The sequence below is a fragment of the Chrysemys picta genome, chromosome 22, assembly GCF_011386835.1.
Source record: "Chrysemys picta bellii isolate R12L10 chromosome 22, ASM1138683v2, whole genome shotgun sequence".
In the NCBI taxonomy this organism is placed as follows: Eukaryota; Metazoa; Chordata; order Testudines; family Emydidae; genus Chrysemys; species Chrysemys picta.
The window spans coordinates 3776925-3797030 of NC_088812.1; the positions used below are offsets into that span (position 1 = coordinate 3776925).

The 20106-nt window shown below is 66.1% G+C and overlaps 2 protein-coding genes across 6 annotated transcripts in view; one reads left to right on the plus strand and one right to left on the minus strand.

Annotated features, from left to right (window-relative positions):
• Positions 1-5581, minus strand: part of PRKCSH (PRKCSH beta subunit of glucosidase II) — a 28631-nt gene extending 23050 nt beyond the window's left edge. The window contains exons 1-7 of one of the 5 annotated variants that reach the window (XM_005281332.5): positions 5389-5581; positions 4659-4771; positions 3609-3725; positions 2728-2823; positions 2567-2624; positions 1135-1252; positions 248-377 (exon numbers count right to left, since the gene is read on the minus strand). In XM_005281332.5, coding sequence (XP_005281389.2) covers positions 248-377; positions 1135-1252; positions 2567-2624; positions 2728-2823; positions 3609-3725; positions 4659-4743 — 604 coding nt within the window. In that variant the 5' untranslated portion in view covers positions 4744-4771; positions 5389-5581. Of the gene's footprint in view, positions 1-247; positions 378-1134; positions 1253-2566; positions 2625-2727; positions 2824-3608; positions 3726-4658; positions 4772-5285 lie in introns of all 5 variants that reach the window. The other 4 variants (XM_005281333.5, XM_042844465.2, XM_042844464.2 and 1 more) reach the window with 4 other exon arrangements.
• A 183-nt stretch (positions 5582-5764) lies between these two features.
• ODAD3 (outer dynein arm docking complex subunit 3) lies at positions 5765-18803 on the plus strand. Its single transcript, XM_005281331.4, is given in 14 exon segments — positions 5765-6724; positions 8276-8397; positions 10000-10077; positions 10953-11132; positions 12414-12515; positions 12778-12903; positions 13388-13510; positions 14801-14956; positions 16001-16161; positions 16513-16669; positions 16990-17008; positions 17011-17144; positions 17264-17348; positions 18068-18803. Coding segments are annotated over 14 exon segments (1656 nt in total). The 5' UTR covers positions 5765-6639; the 3' UTR covers positions 18196-18803.
• The last annotated feature ends 1303 nt before the right edge of the window (positions 18804-20106 follow it).

A 20106-nucleotide genomic window follows, 5' to 3' on the forward strand; every position in this document is an offset into this window, starting at 1 on the left:
CACTGTCCTCCTGCTCCCGCAGGGCCCCATGGAGCAGGCACTGCCCTCCCCTTCCCCCAGTGCCCCACGGCACCGTCCTCCCCATCCCCCAGGGCCCCACGGAGCAGGCACTGCCCTCCCCCTCCCCCAGGGCCCCACGGAGCAGGCACCGCCCTCCCGCTCCCCCAGAGCCCTCCCCTTCTCCCAGTGCCCCATGGCACCGTCCTCTCGCTCCCCCAGAGCCCCACGGAGCAGGCACTGCCCTCACCTTCCCACTTCTTCTGGTGAATCTCCTTGGCTTCCTTTTCTGGCTTCTCCGCTGCCTCCTTCACCGATCTCAGCGTCTCCACTTGCTCCTCCAGAGACTTCTTCCCCTCCTGTAACTCCGCCAGTGACCTCTGTGCAGGGGGCGGGTGGGGGTGTTAGGGAGCAGACCGGGCCCATCCCGCTCAGCATGGGGGTCAGGGAGTAGGCCGGGCCCGCCCCGCTCAGCGTGGGGAGGGAGGGAGGGGGTCAGGGAGCAGGCCGGGCCCGCCCCGCTCAGCGTGGGGAGGGAGGGAGGGGGTCGGGGAGCAGGCCGGACCCGTCCCGCTCAGCCGTCACCAAGCAGTGGCCTCTGTCCAGCTAGGGGGCTCAGGCCCTCAGGCCACAGCTCCCCTCCCCCCCGGATTTCCCCTCATCACCCGTTGCAGGGATGATCTCTGTTCCACACGCAGGGGACTGAGGCATTGGGGGTGGGGGATGCAGCGACTGGCCCAAGGCTGCCCAGCAGCTCAGCGGCAGAGCCGGGAACTGAACCCAGGAGTCCTGATCCCCCGTCCATCCTCCTCCCGGATCGAAGCCTACACCACCCCCTCCCCTGCGGCTGGGAGCAGAACCAGCCCCTCCCCTGGGCCACGCTCCCTCACCATGGCTACAGCTACGCTGCAGAGCCAGGCGGGCCCGGCATAGACTAGGAACCCCGTCCGTGGTAGGTTCACAGACCACACTGGCTTGGGGCTGCCCTCACCCCCTGCCTGCAGCGTCAACGGACCCAAGCAAGCGACACGGACGAGCTCCCCCCTCGGCAGCCGGGCCCCGGGCGCGCTCCATGCCCACGACCCGGCCGGTCTCACCAGCGCAGGGACCCGGCCCCCAGCTCGCCCACCTCCTCACCTGTTTGTCTTCCCTGCCCTTGCTCGCTTCTTCAATCAGCACCTGTTTGAGCTGGAAGCCTTCCCTGGCCACCTCTGCCATCTGCGCCAGCGCCTCCCGCTCCTTCCGGCCCATCTCTCTGCACGGGGTGGGGGAGAGGAGAGGAGAGAGGCCCCCGGATCAGCCAGCGGCGCCAGGGACCAAGCCTGGGACCGCTGGATCTAAGGGCACGAGATCTCCTGCCAGAGAGAGACCCCGGGGTTGTGACTCACACCTAGAGAGGGGCACCACGTGGTCACGGGCTGGGTTAGCAGGTGCAGCGGAGGTGGGGCGCCCCAGGCGGCAGCTGGCTACTGGACTGGCACAGGGACGGGCCCTCCCCGGTCAATTTTGCTGTCAGCGATAGGCGGCGAAGTTTAAGCTTCCCCCAGGAGCTGACAGGGTAAAAAGCCAAGTTCCCTGCTCGGAGCAGGGCCGGCTCCCCCACCCCGTACCACGAGGCAGCTTAGCCCTGGGTTGGAGGAGTCACCCACCCCAGGGCCCCACTGACCCCAAAGTGGCTGCTTTGCTGAGACAGGGGGTGCCAGCTTGGGAGGCGATTTCTGTGAGGCGACGTCCACGTGCTGGGTACTGGACTAATCCCCCAGGACAAGGTACTAAACACAGGGGAGCAACTCAACGGGAAGCAGAGCCCTCGAGGGGAAAGGGCCCGTGGCCCACTCCCCATCCCTGAGCCAGTCACTTCCCTGCCTTGGGGCCAGATTGGAGCTGGTGCCACCTAGAGGGGAAAGGCCCCACGTCCCCCGAGCCATCCAGTCCCCCTAGACCATGGGCAGGCAAACCTTTTGGCCCAAGAGCTGCATTGGGTTTCGGAAATTGTATGGAGGGCCAGTTAGGGTAGGGGGCCGTGGCCCAGCCCCCACCTCCTATCTGCTCCCCCACCCCCCGGGACTCCTGCCCCATCCACCCCCCCCCGCTCCCTGTCCCCTGACCGGCCCCGGCCCCCCGCCACCCCATCCAACCCCTCCTCTCATTCCTGACAGCCTCCGAGACCCCTGCCCCCATTCAACCTCCTATTCCCCTACCCGACCCCTACCCAAACCCCCGCCCCTAACCACCACCCCGAACTCCCCTGCCCTCTATCCCACCCCCTCTGCTCCCTGCTGCCTTACCATACTGCCTGGAGCACCAGTGGCTGGTAGCGCTACAGCCGGACCACGCTGCCACCACACAGCTCAGAGACTGGGTCAGGCCGGCTCTGCTGTCCCGCCGCCCAGAGCATTGCGCCGGTGGTGGGGCGAGCTGAGGCTGCGGGGGAGGGGCCGGGGGCTAGCCTCCTGGGCCAGGAGCTCAGGGGCTGGGCAGGACGGTCCCGCGGGCCGGATGTGGCCCGCGGGCCGTAGTTTGCCCACCCCTGCCCTAGATGAGTCTGACCCCCACCCTGGGCTCTTACTTGCAGGTGTTCTCGCACACGAAGCCGCTGTTGTACTCGTCCGTGGCGTCGCAGCAATCTGAAAGCAAGACAACAGCGGCCGTCATGGCCCCGCCCTGCGCCCCCAGGCGGGCTCAGGCAGAGCGGCCCCCCGGCCCCCGAGCAGGGGCGGCCCAGCTTACCGCAGACGCCGTCGTTGACACGGGAGGAGGGGATGTACTGCGGCCGGTAGCCGGCGTTGGTGCAGTGAAACCGGCCGTTGGGGCAAGCCGAGGTCCCTGAAAGACACACAACAGCCCTGGTGGTTGGCAAGCACAGACCTGCAGCGGGCAGCTGCCCAGTCTCCTTGCCCTTAGGGCCGGGCTTCACAGCAGACGCAGCCCGAGTCCCGTCCACATCCTCCCTCCCGCCATGGCTAACGCTCCAGCGAGCGCAGCCTGCCAGCCCAACCACTCTGCAGCGTGGCTGCAGGGGGCTGACAGGCCTCCAACGCCTTCCCACCCCCCAGGGCAGATTCTCCCCCCGTTCCCTGGGACAGCACCCACCGAACGGCTCAGCCACGGGGTGTGCTTAGTGCGCGGTAGCGAGGACAGAGCAACGCGAGGCTTATTTCAGAGCGTCGAACGCCAGAAGGGATCACCTGGCCCGTCCTCCTGGCCAGCACAGACCGGGGACCGTCTCCCAAGACTGGTCGTGATTTCAGTCACTCCCCTCTGGAGGCCAAGCTATGCCACGGGCAGAGACCAGGAGAGACTGAGGTGCCCCCGGGGCCCCCACGATGGCAGGGAATTGACTAGATGAGACGTGCCGAGCCACGCTTGAGGGGAGCCAACGACACCCCCTCAGTCCAGTCCCCTCCCCTCCTCCATGCCTCCCATCATGCCCCCCCGCAGCTGCCTCCTGTCCTCTCCCCCCAACTCCCCGCATATGCCCCATGCTCTTTTAGGCAGGATCTGCCTTGGCGGGCACAGTCCCATGCCAACGCGGTAGCTAGCAGCAGCGAGCGGCGGGGGAGGCACACTGCTGCCTTACCGGCAGGGGGGCTCGCCAGCTTGTCACCCACCTGGCTCATCCGAGCCGTCCTGACAGTCGCAGTAATCGTCATTGACCCACTCGAAGGCGATGGTCGAGGACCCGTCCAGGCAGGTGAACGGCTTCGATTCCTCGTAGAAGTGATGGTCTGGGAGGGAGAGAACCGGAGATGTGACAGGGAAGGGGGATCTGTGGAGAGTCACCCACAACCCCTCCCTCTCGGGGCCTGCGCTCCCTCCAGACCCCACCGAATGGGCCTGGAGGAGCAGTGACCACTAGGCCAGCTTTCCTGCCACGCTGCCCAGGTGGCAACTAACCAGGGCTCCCCGAGGCTCGGCACACGGCTCAGGGTTGCTTCTTGGCTCCAGGCCCATGGCTCCAAGTACTCGGACAAGCTGTCACCCACCAGCCCCGCCCTCACGGTGCCCGCAGTCAAGGGAGGAGGGGTGGTTCATTAAGAACGCCCCGATTTTAACAAACAGGTTGCAGAGTTTTTACTCTGCCACCCTCACTTGCCAAATAGAAGGCAACTTGACTGCTGCCGTCCCCCAGACCTCACAGGTGGAGCTGCAGGCTAGTAGTTAGAGTAGGGGGCTGGGAGTCAGGACCCCAGGTTCTCATCTGAGAAGGGAGTGGTTACAGCGGGGGGGGGGCGGGAGTGGGGGGCTGGGAGTCAGGACTCCTGGGTTCTATTCCCAGGTCTTGGAGAGGCCTGGGGTCTAGTGATTAAAGCAGGGGTGGTAATTCAGGACTCCTGGGCTCTAGTCCTGGCTCTGACCCCGATTTCCCAGAATACCTTGGGGGTAAGCACTCTTCTGCTCCGTGCCTCAGTTTCCCCATCTAGTTAAATACCATCTACCTTGGAGGGGGATTATGGGGCCCAGAACCTCCATGAAACTGAGAGCCGCTAGCCAACGGTGGAGGTGCCTGGGTGGATGCAGCGCTCTCCCCACATAAAGGGGAACTCTGGAAGGAGATGACAAAGGGGCATTTCCTTTAACTAGCCATGCCCCCAAGCACTTTTTAAAGGGCCAGGGACCCAATTCCGTATGGGACTGTGTGACAGCTGCTGGTCACTCACTGGTCAAAGAGACCCCCCGGGGTCGCTTCACCTCCACGGCGGAGGCCAGGGCGCTCAGGACCGGCAGCAGCAGCGGCAGCAGCATGATTCACACGCAGGGGCACCAGGTCCTGCTGGGGAGGGAAGACAAGGGAGCCAGTGTAGCCGGTTGTTTCCTCTGCACCATTCCCCCGGGGGGGCAGGGGGGGCTCAAATCCTATATAGGCCCCTGTAGGAACATGCCCCTGGACAGCCCAATACCTGCGGAGCCTGCAGCGCCCTCCCCAGCTCCTTCCCCACTGAGGGGCACAGTCTGCAGCCCCATAGCGGCCCCACTCCCGCTGAGGCCCCCTATAGACCCAGCTCCTGTCTCTCACCCATGGAGGCCTCTATAGAACTGAGCTCACCCCCCCGCCCCCCAAATCAGGGCCCCTATAGATCCCGCCTCTCACTGCGGCCCCATAGATGCAGCCCAGCCCCATCCATCCCCCAGAGACCCCTACAGACCAGCCCCTCCCCCACTGAGGCCCCTATAGGGACCCAGCCCCTCCCACTGAGGCCCCTATAGGGACCCAGCCCCTCCCACTGAGGCCCCCATGGACCCAGCTCCCCTCTCTCCCATGGAGGCCCCTATAGAATGGAACTCACCCCCCATCAGGGCCCCTATAGATGCAGCCCCACGGAGGCCCCTATAGACCCAGGCTCGCCCCTCCCCCCCACTGAGGCCCCCACCGACCCAGCCCCCCGGTACCCGAGGAAGGGGCGGAATCCCCGTGGAGAAGGGTCCAGGGTCCACGCCAGTGAAACCGGAAGTCAGCGGCGGCTCACATCCGCTTGGGCGCCCACAAAAGGACGGAGGCGGGCGAGACAAAGGAAACGGCGTGTTCGGGCCGCCATGTTGAGAGTGGCATGGCTCGCCCCGGCTCACTGGCGGGCGGCCATCTTGGATGTGGCGGAAGTACCTGTCTCCCCCCCCCCCCCCCAACCATGATGGTGTTGAATGCGCCGCGCTTTGGCGGCCACCTTGAATGTGGCGGAAGTCGTCCAGCCAATATTAGCAAGGGGGACTAGGGAAGGGGGAGAACAGGATGCCTCCCAGTCTCCCCCTCCTCCACTGGATGGCGGCGGATGGGACAGCCCGCGTACCTAGCTCCCACACAGAGCGTCAGAGCCTGGTGACCTTCTTCCCATCATGCCGCGCCGGACCCGCGCCCTGGCGGCCAATGGGAGGCTTTGTATCGGAGTTGGTTGCCATGGCGAGCTGGGCGGGGGATGTTGGATGGGGAGCAGGGCCTTGGAGGGGCGCAGAGGCGGCTGCAGGGGAGCAGGGCAGGACCCGGTGGGGCTTGGGGGGCGGGGGAAGCTCGGGGCACTGAGGGGAGCGGAGCCACCCGCTGGGGTTCCCCCCCACCTACCCTGGGGTGCCCCCATCTGCCCCAGGGTGCCCCTCTTCCTGCCCCAGGGTGCCCCCCACCTACCCTGTGGTGCCCCAGGGTGCCCCTCTTCCTGTCCTAGGGTGCCCCCATCTGCCCTAGGGTGCCCCCATCTGCCCTAGGGTGTCCCTCTTCCTGCCCCAGGGTGCCCCCCACCTACCCTGTGGTGCCCCAGGGTGCCCCTCTCCCTGCCCAGCGTGCCCCCATCTGCCCTAGGGTGCCCTTCTTCCTGTCCTAGGGTGCCCCCACCTACCCTGGGGTGCCCCCATCTGTCCTAGGGTGCCCCCATCTGCTCCAGGGTGCCCCCACCTACCCTGGGGTGCCCCCATCTGCCCCAGGGTGCCCCTCTCCCTGCCCAGGGTGCCCCCATCTGCCTTAGGGTGCCCCTCTTCCTGCCTTAGGGTGCCCCCCACCTACCCTGGGGTGCCCCCATCTGCCCCAGGGTGCCCCCATCTGCTGTAGTGTGCCCCCTCCCTGCCCAGGGTGCTCCTCTGACAGTCCTAGTGTGCCTCTGTGCCTCGCCACCCTGCCCTCCAGCAACTCCCTAGTGCCAGGGGGCTGCAATCACCATGCCTGCAACGCTGGACCCTGCCGGGGTGAAGCCCCCAGTCCACGAGCAGATCTCAGAGCTGCAGAATAAGATACAGCTCCTAGGTACGTAGCTGTTCCGCAGCCGCTTGCACGCACTGGGGGGTGGGGTGGGGGGTTGTCCTGGGGGTGAGCAAGAGAGCAGGGCGGGGGTCAGCATTCAGAAGGGGGTGAGGTCCCCATGTGTGACTCTCCATCTGCATCAGTGCTTCCTTCTCAACTCAAGCTGCCCCCAGCGTGCTGTTAACCCAGGTTACAGAGTGGGGTGGAGGGGGTTATATTCTTCCCTCCAGCAACAGCTTTCTACACAGCAAAATCCAGCCCCAGGGGATTTTGAGGAAGAATAATCCCTACCTCTTATATAGCGCGTCTCATCCGTAGACCTCAAAGCGATTTACCAAGGCAGCCGGTACCATTATCCCCATTTTACAGAAGGGGAAACTGAGACACAGAGCAGGGAAATGGTTTGTGCGAGGTTGCCCAGCAGGCCAGTCGCAGAGCTGGGAATAACCCAGGTATCCTGAGTGTCCCAGTCCAATGCTCCATCCCCTAGGACTAGGTAGGGGCGGTGAGGAGAGCAGAGGTGCTTTACCCACACAGCGTTTAGACTCTGGAACTCCCTGCCGCTGGATGGTGCAGAGGTGGAGAATGGCAGGATTGAAGAAGGACTGGCTATGGATAGGGCCCTACCAAATTCACGGGCCATTTTGGTCAATTTCAGTCGTAGCATTTTAAAAATAGTAAATTTCGTGATTTCAGGGATTTAAATCTGAAATTTCACAGTGGTGTACAGTAATTGTAGAGGTCCTGACCCAAAAAGGAGTTCTGGGGGTCGCAAGGTTATTATAGGGGGGATGCAGTACTGCTACCCTTACTTCTGCGCTGCTGCTGGTGGGGTGCTGCCTTCAGAGCTGGGCTCCCAGCCAACAGCTGCTGCTCTCCGGCCGCCCAGCTCTGAAGGCAAACCTTGGGACACCCCCCCCCACACACACACACAACTCCCTTTTGGGGCAGTTTGAGAAACACTGGTCTCCCCCATGAAATCCCTATAGTATAGGGTAAAAGCACACAAAGGACCAGTTTTCACGGTCCGTGATGCATTTTTCATGGCTGTGAATTTGGTAGGGCCCTAGCTATGGATAACAAGACCCAGAGTTTGAACAGTTTGTGCTATCAGAGAACATCGGAAGGGTTAAAACCCAGTGCTTCAGCCAGTCTTGAGCTATTCGAGACCAGATGGGACCTCTGGGGGGCACACACACTAGCCCCCATCTGCTATTGCAGAGGGTTTCTTGCACCTTCCTCTGAAGCTGCGTGCTCTCAGAGCCGGGGTGGGGGGCTAGATGGGCCTTGTATTTCCTGTGGATGTACCCCAGGTCTCAGAGCAAGTGACCTAAACAAGGCAAGGAGGCATTCAGAGGGGCCTGGTTCTGCAATTGAGTAGAGAATCTGGCTGCCGGTGCCCCCTCGGGAGCCGGGTTCTTTGCTGGCACGGAGGGGAGAGCACCTCAGAGGCGTCCCATCCAAGTCCTGGCCCTTGTTTAGCAGTGGCCCGCCTGCCTGTACTAGTTGGTAACTCCCCGCGTGGGGCTGTTTTCTGTTTTGCACCCTCGGTAGAGGGCGACCGGAAAGCTTTCTACGAGAGCTCCCAGTGGACCATCAAGAAGAACAGGGAGTCCATCCAGTGGCTGCGGCAGGAGAACAAAACCCTGCACAAGAAGCTGGCGGCCATCCTGGCGGTGAGCAGCCCCCCCGGGGGTGGCAGGGCGCGCAGAGCCTGCGGCACAACCGTGCGGGGCCCTGCTCCCTTCAGGGTGTGCTTTGATTGCCCCGGAGCTGGAGAGCAGCAGCCCCCCACTCAGAGACTTCTTTCAGCTCTTGGTGTGGTCCAGGGTTGAGGGATTTGTGTGGGGTTGGGTGGGAGGTGTATGGGGCTGGGCGGGTGTGGCACAGCGTATTGGGGTGTGCAGGTGCGGAAGACATGGGGTCGTGCGGGTGTGTGTGTGCAGGCGAGGAGTATATGTGGGGGAGTGAGCCTGAGGGTGTGTGGGGAGTATAAGTGGGGGTGAGGGTCTATGGGGGTAGGGGGGGGTTATTTTGGGGGTGTGGGTAGGGGAGGTGAGCGTGAGGGTCTATGGGGGTGTATGTGGGGGAGTGGGTGGGGGTGAGCATGAAGGTCTGTGGGGGTGGGTGGGGGTTATTTTGAGGGTGTGGGGGATGTGAGGGTCTATGGGGGTGCAGGGGAGGACAGCTGGGGAATATGTGTGAAGGGGGAGGGTGTTTCAGGTACTGTACGTTATTAGATGTATTGCAGCTGTGTCTAGGGACCCCAGCCATGGCCCAGGACCCATTATTAGGTGTATTACGGTAGCGCCGAGGTGCCCCAGCCATGGCCCAGGACCCCGTTGTGCCAGGCGCTGTACGTTATTTATTAGGTGTATTACGGTAGCGCTGAGGCGCCCCAGCCATGGCCCAGGACCCTGTTGTGCCAGGCACTGTACGTTATTTATTAGGTGTATTATGGTAGTGCCGAGGCACCTCAGCCATGGCCCAGGACCCCGTTGTGCCAGGCGCTGTACATTATTTATTAGGTGTATTACGGTAGCGCCGAGGCACCTCAGCCATGGCCCAGGACCCCGTTGTGCCAGGCACTGTACGTTATTTATTAGGTGTATTACGGTAGCGCCGAGGTGCCTCAGCCATGGCCCAGGACCCCGTTGTGCCAGGCACTGTACGTTATTTATTAGGTGTATTACGGTAGCGCCGAGGCGCCCCAGCCATGGCCCAGGACCCCGTTGTGCCAGGCGCAGTACGTTATTTTAGGTGTATTACGGTAGCGCCGAGGCACCCCAGACATGGCCCAGGACCCCGTTGTGCCAGGCGCAGTACGTTATTTTAGGTGTATTACGGTAGCGCCGAGGCGCCCCAGCCATGGCCCAGGTCCCCATTATGCCAACAATGGGGTCCTGCGCCAGGACCGGGGCGCCTAATCACTACCGTAATGCACCTAATAAATAACATACAGCGCCTAGCACAATGGGGTCCTGACCCAGGCCTTGGGTGCCTAGGTGCTACCGTAATACACCTAATATAAAGTACAGTGCTCAGCACAATGTGGTCCTGGCCCATGACTGTTTCCAGGCTGCTACCACAACACAAACCGGGCAAGTTCATTGCCACCCAGCTTGTCTGTTTGTCACGGGACCGAGGGGGGCAGGCGTGCCCGGGAATCGGGAGCTCTGTTCCGCAGACCCATGTGCCGGGACTGGAAGCGTCACCTGGTAGGGGTGACGTTGCCCGAGGGGCTCTGAGGGTGACGGCCGCCGTCTCTTTGTCCGCAGGGAGATGCACAAATCATAAAAGAGGTGTTCCGGGACCGGGCTGCCGAAAAGGCCTCGCTGAAAAATAAAAGTGGAGAGGTAGGTGGTGCTTTGTGCCGTCCTGCGTGCCAGGCTGCCAGCCCAGCCGGTCCAGGCTATGGGTGAGAAGTTGCCAGGCCCACATTTCTGGGAGGGAAAAAGAGAGAAATCAGGGGCATCAGCAGAGGTGTGGGGAGCCCAGGGCTGGGATGGCAGGGGGCTGCGGGTGGGATTGAGGGGTACTAGAAGATCTGGTGGGGCAGGGCTGGGATGGCAGGGGGCTGTGGGTCGGGATTGAGGGGCACTGGCAGAGCTGTGGGGGTAGAGCTGGAATAGCAGGGGGCTGCGGGTGGGATTGAGGGGCACTAGAAGATCTGGGGGGCAGGGCTGGGATGGCAGGGGGCTGTGGGTCAGGATTGAGGGGCACTGGCAGAGCTGTGGGGGTAGAGCTGGGATGGCAGGGGGCTGCGGGTGGGATTGAGGGGTACTGGAAGATCTGGTGGGGCAGGGCTGGGATAGCAGGGGCTGTGGGTGGGATTGAGGGGCACTAGAAGATCTGGTGGGGCAGGGCTGGGATGGCAGGGGGCTGTGGGTCGGGGTTGAGGGGCACTGGCAGAGCTGTGGGGGTAGAGCTGGGATAGCAGGGGGCTGCGGGTGGGATTGAGGGTGGGTAACTCTGATCCCACACTGAATATTGTGCAGGATCAGGGCCCAAAGGGTCAGTTCTGTTTCCTGTTCTGCTGGGGGGCCCAGCAGGGGTGGTATGAAACCAACCATGGGGTTGGGGGGGGGGGGATTAAGCCAGCTCTTCCGATGCCCAGGGAAGGTCTGATTCAAGTTGAGGGCGACATTGGTGGGGTGATTTCAGTGGGCGCTGAGACGCTGCCCGGAAAACACCTCGCCCTGTACGATTTGCCCTTTTCCCTCCTCCCGAGGGCGCCATCGAGTTCATCAACCACCGGCTCTGTGAGAAGATCAACCGGCTGAACGACCTGAAGCACCAGGTGGAGGTGAGGAAGCGGCGGCTGGAGGAGCTGCAGCTGCAGTACGACTCCAAGGTGCAGGAGGCCCGGGGCTGCCAGGAGGTGGAGGAAGGGGATGTGGAGGCAGCCAAGGTGAGAGGAGGTTTCGGGGGGCGGGTGGGGGGTGGGGAGCTCCCACCGACCCCAGCACAGCACTCACCCTCTTAGCACCCAGCGCTTTAGCTGGAGGGGGAGGTTCATTTCTGGGCTGAATGTGATTTATTAGGTACCCGGGACCCCATTGTGCCAGGCGCTGTACACTAATAGTAGGTGTATTACGGGATCTCTGGCCTGTCTAATGCTCAGAGTGTGAGGGCAGGGAGGGCGGGGAGGCTCTGGAACCAGCTGCTGCCCCATTGGGTGAGGGAGGCGGATCAGCCCGGGGAAGTCGCAAACCATTGGCCACTTCGTTGGCTGTGCACCGCCCATCCTACTGACCACTAACCTCTCACTGTGTCCTTGGGCTCCCCTTGTCTCCCTCCCGCCCGATGTCTCTCCTGTGATACCAGGGAGGCAGCATGGCCTAGTTGGGTAGGCAGCTCTCCTGTCTGAGCTCTGAGCCTGGCGGCCGCAGCAAACTCCTAACCCTGTGACACAGACCAGCCACTGGAGGGAGACAGCGCCCCTTGCTGCAGTCATGGGCCCGCCCCAGTTCTCAGGGTCAGAATCTCTGGCCCTGTTTCATGGGTGAGGAAACTGAGGCATGGAGAGGGGACGTGGCTGAGCTGGGACTAGAACCCTGGTCTCCGGAATTCCAGACCAGAGCCTCCTTCCCATGAGCCTCTGGGAGGGACAAGGGAAGCTAAGCGCCCCCCCCATGCAAGCACGAGTCATTTGCTGCTGTGAGTCGGCACGGGCAGCAGGGACGGGGCGTAAGAAGGCGCTGTTCCTGTCCCTCCTGCAGTGCTGAGAGCCGCCCGCCCCGCCCCAGGTTCCCTGGTGTCTGGCAAGATCACGGCTTCTCTGTTTGCTAAATAAACGGCAGATGCGGCCGTTTCCAAAACACGGGGTGTGGGGGAGTATTTGGGGATCAAACCGGCCCTGGTGCCCGGGGTTGCCCTGCAGCAGGCCCAGAGGGCGTGACAGGAGGGTGCCCTGGGCTCCGGGATGGGCACCGGCTCCCTGGCCCTGCTGCCTGCCGGGGCCGTAACAGACGGTGTCGTTTGCAGCACCGCCGCTCCCGGCCTGCCCCGATCCGAGGGTTCGGTTCAGCCCGCTCTGGGGACGGGGGGTCCCTCAGCCACCTGGGGAGGGCAAGGGGGGGCTCCCCACAGCCTGATACAAAGCCGGGGAGCCCGGGCCTGGCTCCCGCGGGGATCGGTGACTCGCTGTGTGGGGGGCGGCTCATTCAATGCCTTTCGTCTCCCCGCCCAGACCCTGCGCCGGCTGGAGAACCAGCTGGAGAAAGCCCGGCTGAAGGTGGAGGAGGCAGAGCATGTCACCAGCCTGTACCGCCAGCTGAAAGCTCACATGCAGGTGGGGCTGCCGGGCGTGGGCTGGACAGAGAAATCCCCCCCCCTTCATCCCACCCACCCCCTGAGCTTCTGGGGTCAGGGCCTGCCCCCCCCCCCCCCCGCCCCGCCACCTCCAGCTCGTGGATCCGGAGCGGTGGGATCCCGGCCGAGGTCCCCCTGGGGACCCGCAGGGCTGGGTCCAGGTGCCCTGGGGTCGGCTCCAATCCGGGCACGTCCCTGCCCTCGGGAGCACAGCGGGGGGAGCTGACACTGTCTCCCCCCAGGAGCAGAGCTTGACGGCCCAGACCCAGCTGGACGGGCTGGAAGCTGAGATCCTGCGGCTGCACCAAGAGCTCCATGGCCTGCAAGCGATGAACACAGAGGCACAGGCCACGCGGGATGCTGCCAAGGTGTGGGCAGGGGGGCATCAGGGTGCAGGCAGGGGGCATCAGGGTGCGGGCAGGGGGGCACCAGGGTGTGGGCGTGGGACGGGGGGCACCAGGGTGCAGGCAGGGGACGGGGGGCACCAGGGTGCGGGTGGGGAGCTGCCAGGAGATGGAGCATTGGGGGCTGTCAGGGGTTGGGGGAAAGGCAGGGACGGGGGCCACCAGAGCAGATCAGACCCCTGGGGCATCGAGGTGGGTATTCCTCCATCCTGCAGCAGTTCAGGCCAGTGGGTCATTCTAGCCCAGTACCCAGGTCAGACCCAGGGGCCTATCCCAGCCGGTACCCACCCATCCGCTCCGTCCCAGCTCAGTCCCGGCTGGCACCCACCCGCTCCGTCCCAGCTCAGACCTGGGGCCTTGTGACCAGCAGCGTCTGCTGGATTGATCTTTGCCCCACACCCCAGCTTTTCCTCTGGGGCTGACCCAGCGTTAACTGCCCCCCGTGCAGGAACAGCTCCAGCTCCAAGAAGACAGTGTCTACCGGGACAGGTACATGCGAGAGCTGAAACTGACGGAGCTGAAGAAGCAGGCGGAGGAGAGGAGGGCACAGAATGAGCGGGCGGAGAGACGGGTAAGGCCGGGGGGGGGGTACGTGGCACCCACCCTGGACAGCAGCAGCTCCCCAGCAGGGCAACCCCAGCTCATAACTGTTAGCCCCACTCGCCTCCCAGAGCTGGGAGAGAACCCAGGAGTCCTGGCTCCCAGCCCCCTGCTCTAGCCACTAGCCCTCACTCCCTTCCCACCATAGGGCTGAAGCGGTGCCTTATGCCAGCCCCCCACCCTTGGGGCATATCTCCGCCCCCCCCCCCCCGTCCCCCAGTGTGTCTGCTCAGCTGCAGGTAGTGGGGGATGGAGGGAGACGCCTTCTGCCTTGGATCCAGGGCCACCCATAGGGGTTCACGTGAGACCCATCCAGGCCTGTCCCACTAATGGCACCGCAGACAGCAATCTGGGCTTCCACTCCCTGCAGTCAGCATCCCCCCGCCCCCACCGCCGGCATGCCCCACCCCCACACGGCCGGCAGGGGGCATGGGGAGCGTGGTCAGCATCCCCCCGCATGGCCAGCATGCCCCACTCCCACACGGCCGGCAGGGGGTATGGGGAGCGTGGTCAGCATCCCCCCCGCATGGCCGGCATGCCCCACTCCCACACGGCCGGCAGGGGGTATGGGGAGCGTGGTCAGCATCCCCCCGCATGGCCGGCATGCCCCACCCCCACACGGCCGGCAGGGGGCATGGGAGTGTGGTCAGCATCCCCCCGCATGGCCGGCATGCCCCACTCCCACACGGTCGGCAGGGGGCATGGGGAGCGTGGTCAGCATCCCCCCCGCATGGCCGGCATGCCCCATCCCCACACGGCCGGCAGGGGGTATGGGGAGCGTGGTCAGCATCCCCCCGCATGGCCGGCATGCCCCACCCCCACACGGCCGGCAGGGGGCATGGGGAGTGTGGTCAGCATCCCCCCGCATGGCCGGCATGCCCCACTCCCACACGGCCGGCAGGGGGCATGGGGAGCGTGGTCAGCATCCCCCCCGCATGGCCGGCATGCCCCATCCCCACACGGCCGGCAGGGGGCATGGGGAGCGTGGTCAGCATCCCCCCCGCATGGCCGGCATGCCCCACCCCCACACAGCTGGTAGGGGGCAGGGGGAGGTGGTCAGCATCCCCGCACACACAGCCGGTGGAGGGCAGGGTGTCAGCCCCCTGCACCCTGGCTTATTTCACGCAGACTGGCCAAGCCGCTGCAGCCCGTGGTGGGATTTGAACCCAGGCCCTAGTGAGGGAAGCGACCTGGCCCAGGCCTGCCTGCGGGTGGCGAGCGCGCTGGGCGGGGGGGGCTCTGAGCGCCGCGTCTCTCCCAGGCCCTGCGGGAGCGCCTGCCCCTGCAGACGGAGGAGCTGCTGAGCGACGCCCAACGCAGCAAGGGCACCGGCCTCCGCGCCAAGCAGCTGCTGGGCACGGCGACGGAGGAGACCTTCGAGAAGATCAAAGAGGCCACCGGGGTCACCAACTCCAGGGTGAGAGGCTGAGGAGGGCTCTGCCCCCGTCAGCGCCCCCCTGGTCCCCGGCACTGCCCAGCCGGCCCAGTGGGAAACCACCGCAGGCTCTAACCACTAGGATACGCTCCCCTCCCAGAGTCCAAGCTCCCAGCTCCTTGCTCTAACCATTGGACTCCACTACCTCCCTGAGCCATGAACAGAACCCAGGAGTCCTGGCTCTAACCTCCCCCCCACCCCCCATAGCATAGGCCTTGGTCCCGAGGCTGGGGTAGCGAGGGGGGTCCTCTGGCCAGTCCCATTACCTCTCTCCAGCCCATGCCCCCACGAGTCGCTCGTGGCCCCGGGCCCTCGTTGCCGCCGCGTGGCAGCCAAACGACCTGCCCATCATTCAACCTCCGCCACTCACACGCCAGCTCCCCCTGGCAGCGGGTGGCGGGGGCGCCCCCACTCAGAAATCGCCCCCCAACCCGGGAGGGTTTGACCTTGGGCCTGTGGCCAGCGGGGCCCCATCCCCCAGCTACCTGTCTCCGGGGAGGAGGGGCAGTGCCTCCTCCCAAGGTCCTTGGGAAGCCGGGCGGTGCCAACGGGCCGGTCTCCTTCACGCCCGCCCCACGCCACTCACCCGGAGCCGCTGCCATGGCGACGGCGGGCTGACAGCCAAGCTCTCTTGGATATCGGCTTCCCCGGCCAGAGCCGGAGCGGGAAGAGCTGCGGGCGCTGGCCCCCTGCCGGGGACAGCGAGCAGTCGGGTGGCCATGGGTGCCAGGCCCCTGGCTGTCCCTGCCAGCTGGGCACCGAAGTGCCCTTGTCTCGTCCCACACTGATTCTCTTCGGTGGTTTGGAACGGTGGTGGGACCGCGCAGCCCTCCACACTCCACCCTGCTGGAGGAGGGAACCCAGGAGTTCTGGCTCCCAGCCCCCCCATCTGCAGTAACCACTAGCCTGCAGAGCTGGGGATAGCACCCAGGAGTCCTGCCTCCCCGCCCCCTTCCACCCTCCCCAGAGGTGGCTGCGTTTTGGCCGTGGCCCTGGGGGCTCTAACACCCCCCCCCCCCCCGGCAGGAGGTGGTGAGACGCTTCCTGGCCCAAGGAGACACCTTCCAGCAGCTGGAGCAGCTGACGACGCAGAACGAGGAGGCCCTGGTGCAGCTGCGGGAGGAGGAGGAGGTGCTGCAGGCCGAACTGCAGGGCCTCATCTACTCCGGGGAGGCCCAGGTGACGGGGTGAGCTGCCAACCCCCCCCCCCCCACCCGGCTGGTGTGTAGAGGCAGGAGGCCCCCCCAGAGCCCTTCAGTACGGGGGGGGAGGGCTCTTTGGGAGTCAGTTCTCAGCTGCCAGAGGGGAGTGGGGGCTAGTGGTTAGAGCAGGGGTGGGGGTGCTGGTGGCAGGACTCCTGGGTTCTGTCCCCAGCTCTGGGAGGGGAGTGGGGGCCAGTGGTTAGAGCGGGGGGGGGGGGCTGGGAGCAAGAGCTCCCGCTGTGTTCGCCGGAGCTAAGGGCAGGAGCTCTCTGTCCCTGCCCTGCCCCGGGGTAGGCAGTGCCCACAGCCCTGATGCCCACCCTGCCCCCTGCCCAGGGCCCAGCGCCTGCTGGAGGAGCTGCGAGCTCACCTGCGCCAGGAGGAGACGCAGCGCGACGCGGTCAAGGGGCAGCTGGACAAGGTGACGCGGGTGCTGCTGGTGGCCAAGGCAGGCGTGGAGCACCTGGCCAGCAAGGTGCAGCACATCCGGCTGGTGAGCGAGCAAGAGGGCAGTGCCCCCTGCAGGCCGCCGGGGCCAGGCCGGGCTGCGGGTAGGAAGGGGCTGGTGGACACAGACCAACCCTGCACTGCCTGGTATCGCCACCAGGGGGCCCCTTGACCACGCCCTGGGCTAAACACAGGGGTGGGGGTTGGTGAGTCGCAGGCCGGCATGAACGCTGCTGGGATTGAGGGTCAGGACTCCTGGGTCCTATCCCCAGCTCTGCCACTGACCTATCGTCTGACCTGGGGCTAGTCCCTGCCCGCACTCGTGCCTCAGTTTCCCCCGTGCGGCGGGCCTTGTTGTCCCCGCAGGAGAGCGGGCGCTTTGCTGGGCCCCGCCGGACAAGGCCGCCAGCGACTACGTGCTGGAGCTGCTGGCGGAGACGGAGGAGAAGCTGCTCAAGGTGCTGGCTGAGCTGGGCGACCAGGACCAGAGGCAGCTGCTGCAGAAAATCACCGAGGAGGAGGTGGGCTCGGGACAGGGCTCCCCTTTTCACCCCCTCCCCGACAGCCCCACCTCGCTGGAGCTGCCCGCTGGCCCGTCCAGCCTCCCCCCCGGCCGCACTAACACTGCCCTCACTTGCAGTTCCACGCTAACCTGGAGGGGCGTCTGCCCAGTGCCAACGTCCGGGTGAAGCTGCCCGTCGCCCAGAAGCAGGACATGTACTATGGTGAGTGGGGGGGCGGGTCCCTCCAGGTTGGAGGAGGCAAAGGTGCGTGTGGGCTGGGGGGCGAGGTGGGGGGGGCTGGGAGTGGGGTTGGGGGGCAAGGAGGAGAGGGGAGGCTGGGAGTAGGGCTGAGGGAAAGGCAGGGTAGCACAATGGGTACTGTGGGGGTGAATGGAGCTGTCAAGGTTGGGGGCAGGGTGTGGGTGCGGGGATGGGCTGGGGGGTGAGGTGGAGTGGGGGGGTTGGGAGTGGGGCTGGGGGGTGAGGTGAGGTGGTACTGTGGGGGTGAGGGAGCTGGCAAGGTTGGGGGCAGGGTGTGGGTGCGGGGATGGGCTGGGGGGTGAGGTGGAATGGGGGGATTGGGAGTGGGGCTGGGGGGTGAGGTGGGGTGGTACTGTGGGGGTGAGGGGAGCTGGCAAGGTTGAGGGCAGGGTGTGGGTGCGGGGTGGGGGGCAGCGCCAGGCGTGGGTGGGTGTGGGGGGGAGCAGCGGTCGCTCTGCCCCCCCACCAGCCCGCCCCCCCCGTCTCTGCCCCCAGACGAGGAAGCCAGCGGGGACGAGGGCGACGTGGTGACGCGGGCCGCGCTCGAGCTGGCAAGGTTGAGGGCAGGGTGTGGGTGCGGGGATGGGGTGGGGGGCAGCGCCAGGCGTGGGTGGGTGTGTGGGGGGGCACAGCGGTCGCTCTGCCCCCCCCCAGCCCGCCCCCCCCGTCTCTGCCCCCAGACGAGGAAGCCAGCGGGGACGAGGGCGACGTGGTGACGCGGGCCGCGCTCAAGCGCCAGTCCCAGCAGATCATTGAAGCCAAGACCAAGCGCCGCAGCCGCCCCAAGAAGAAGGAGGGGAAGCTGTAGCCGGCCGGGCCGGGGGGAGCCCTAGGGGGCTCGGAGCTCAGCCCCCCGCCAGGCAGGGCCAGGGCTGGGGGGTTAAAGGCCCAGCTGGCTCCAGCCCAGGGCCCTCCCCTCAAAGCCGTGCCCCCTAGAGCTGGCGGCTGGGCGCCCTAGGCCCTGCCAGCCCGCCCCGATCCCAGCAATCCCCCACGGCCGCCTCTACCCCCGCCGTGGGCCGGCAGCCCCAGCCCCACGGAGCTCCTGCCCCTCGAGGGGTGGGGGGCAGTGTGAAGGTCAGGGCTGCCCCAAGGCCTGGCCAGGGGCCTGAGCCGGTCATGGAGGATGGGGGGCTGCCCCACAGCGACCCCTCAGGCCGTGTCCCAGATCCCCCCCCCCGGGGCTCTCCCCTCCCCCGCTTAGGGGGAAAGCATCCCCCCGTCTCCTCCTCCTGCTCCCCCCCCCCCGTAGGCAGTGGGTGAGTCGTGCCCCCGGCCTGGGCCTCTCGCGCTCCCTGCTGCCTCGAGCGGCTGCCCCAGAGCTTCCCCTCCGCACTGGGACCCCCAAGCACCCCCCCACTGACCCCCCTGTGCCGTGTGTGATTCAATAAAGCCACTCGGCTGGAGCAGCCCCTGGTTTGGTGCAGTGTGATGGGCATCCCCTCCCCCGCGAGGCGGGGGGGGGGGCCACGGGGCATTCGGCATGACTAGCGCCCCCTAGCGCCGCCCTGGGGCCAGCCCTGACTGCTAGAGAGAGCGCCCCCTGCTGAGCCCCCGCCCCCCAGCACAGCGCCCCATAGCGCCACCCTGGGGCCAGCCCTGACTGCCGGGGGGAGCGCCCCCTGCTGAGCCCCCACCCCCCAGCACAGCGCCCCCTAGCGCCGCCCTGGGGCCAGCCCTGACTGCTAGAGAGAGCGCCCCCTGCTGAGCCCCCACCCCCCAGCACAGCGCCCCCTAGCGCCGCCGTGGGGCCAGCCCTGATTGCCGATGAGAGCGCCCCCTGCTGAGTCCCCGCCCTCCAGCACAGCGCCCCCTAGCACCACCCTGGGGCCAGCCCTGACTGCCGGGGGAGCGCCCCCTGCTGAGCCCCCACCCCCCAGCACACCGCCCCATAGCGCCGCCCTGGGGCCAGCCCTGACTGCCGGGGGGAGCGCCCCCTGCGGAGCCCCCGCCCCACAGCACAGCGCCCCGTAGCGCCGCCCTGGGGCCAGCCCTGATTGCCGGTGAGAGCGCCCCCTGCGGAGCCCCCGCCCCACAGCACAGCGCCCCCTAGCGCCGCCCTGGGGCCAGCCCTGATTGCCGGTGAGAGCGCCCCCTGCTGAGCCCCCGCCCCACATCACAGCGTCCCCTACCGCTACCCTGGGGCCAGCCCTGACTGCCAGCGGGGAGCGCCCCCTGCGGAGCCCCCGCCCCACAGCACAGCGCCCCCTAGCGCCGCCCTGGGGCTGGCTGCAGAAAGCAAGGGCCGCCCTCCCTTGGCTGCAGCCCCTGCATGGCCCGGGGGGGAGGGGGGCCCCAGCAGCAAAGATTTGTTCCCCACTGGGCTCTGCTTCACCCCGGCCCCAGGATCCTCCGCCCACCTGATCCCGGCCTCAGGCTCTGATCCCAGCGAGCGCGTGTGCCCAGCTTCCACCCCCGTGGCAATCTCCTGCCTCAGTTTCCCCATCAGAAAGGGGGGCTCGTAACCGCTCCTCTCTGAGGCGGCTCTTCCACCGGCTTCGCGCTGCTGGGCGAGTGCCCCTGGGAGGGGGACAGGGATTGCCCTACGTCGGGGCAGAACTGACGGGGCACAGCGGGCAGCAAGGGAGGCTGCCCCAGACAGAGGGAGGAAGCCAGGCTGGAATGGAAGCTGCGGGGGCCACCCTGCTGTACCCCATGTTGCGGATTGTGGGGGAGTTAGGGCCCTGCACCCCCGGCTTCCTGCGATTCACCATGACTC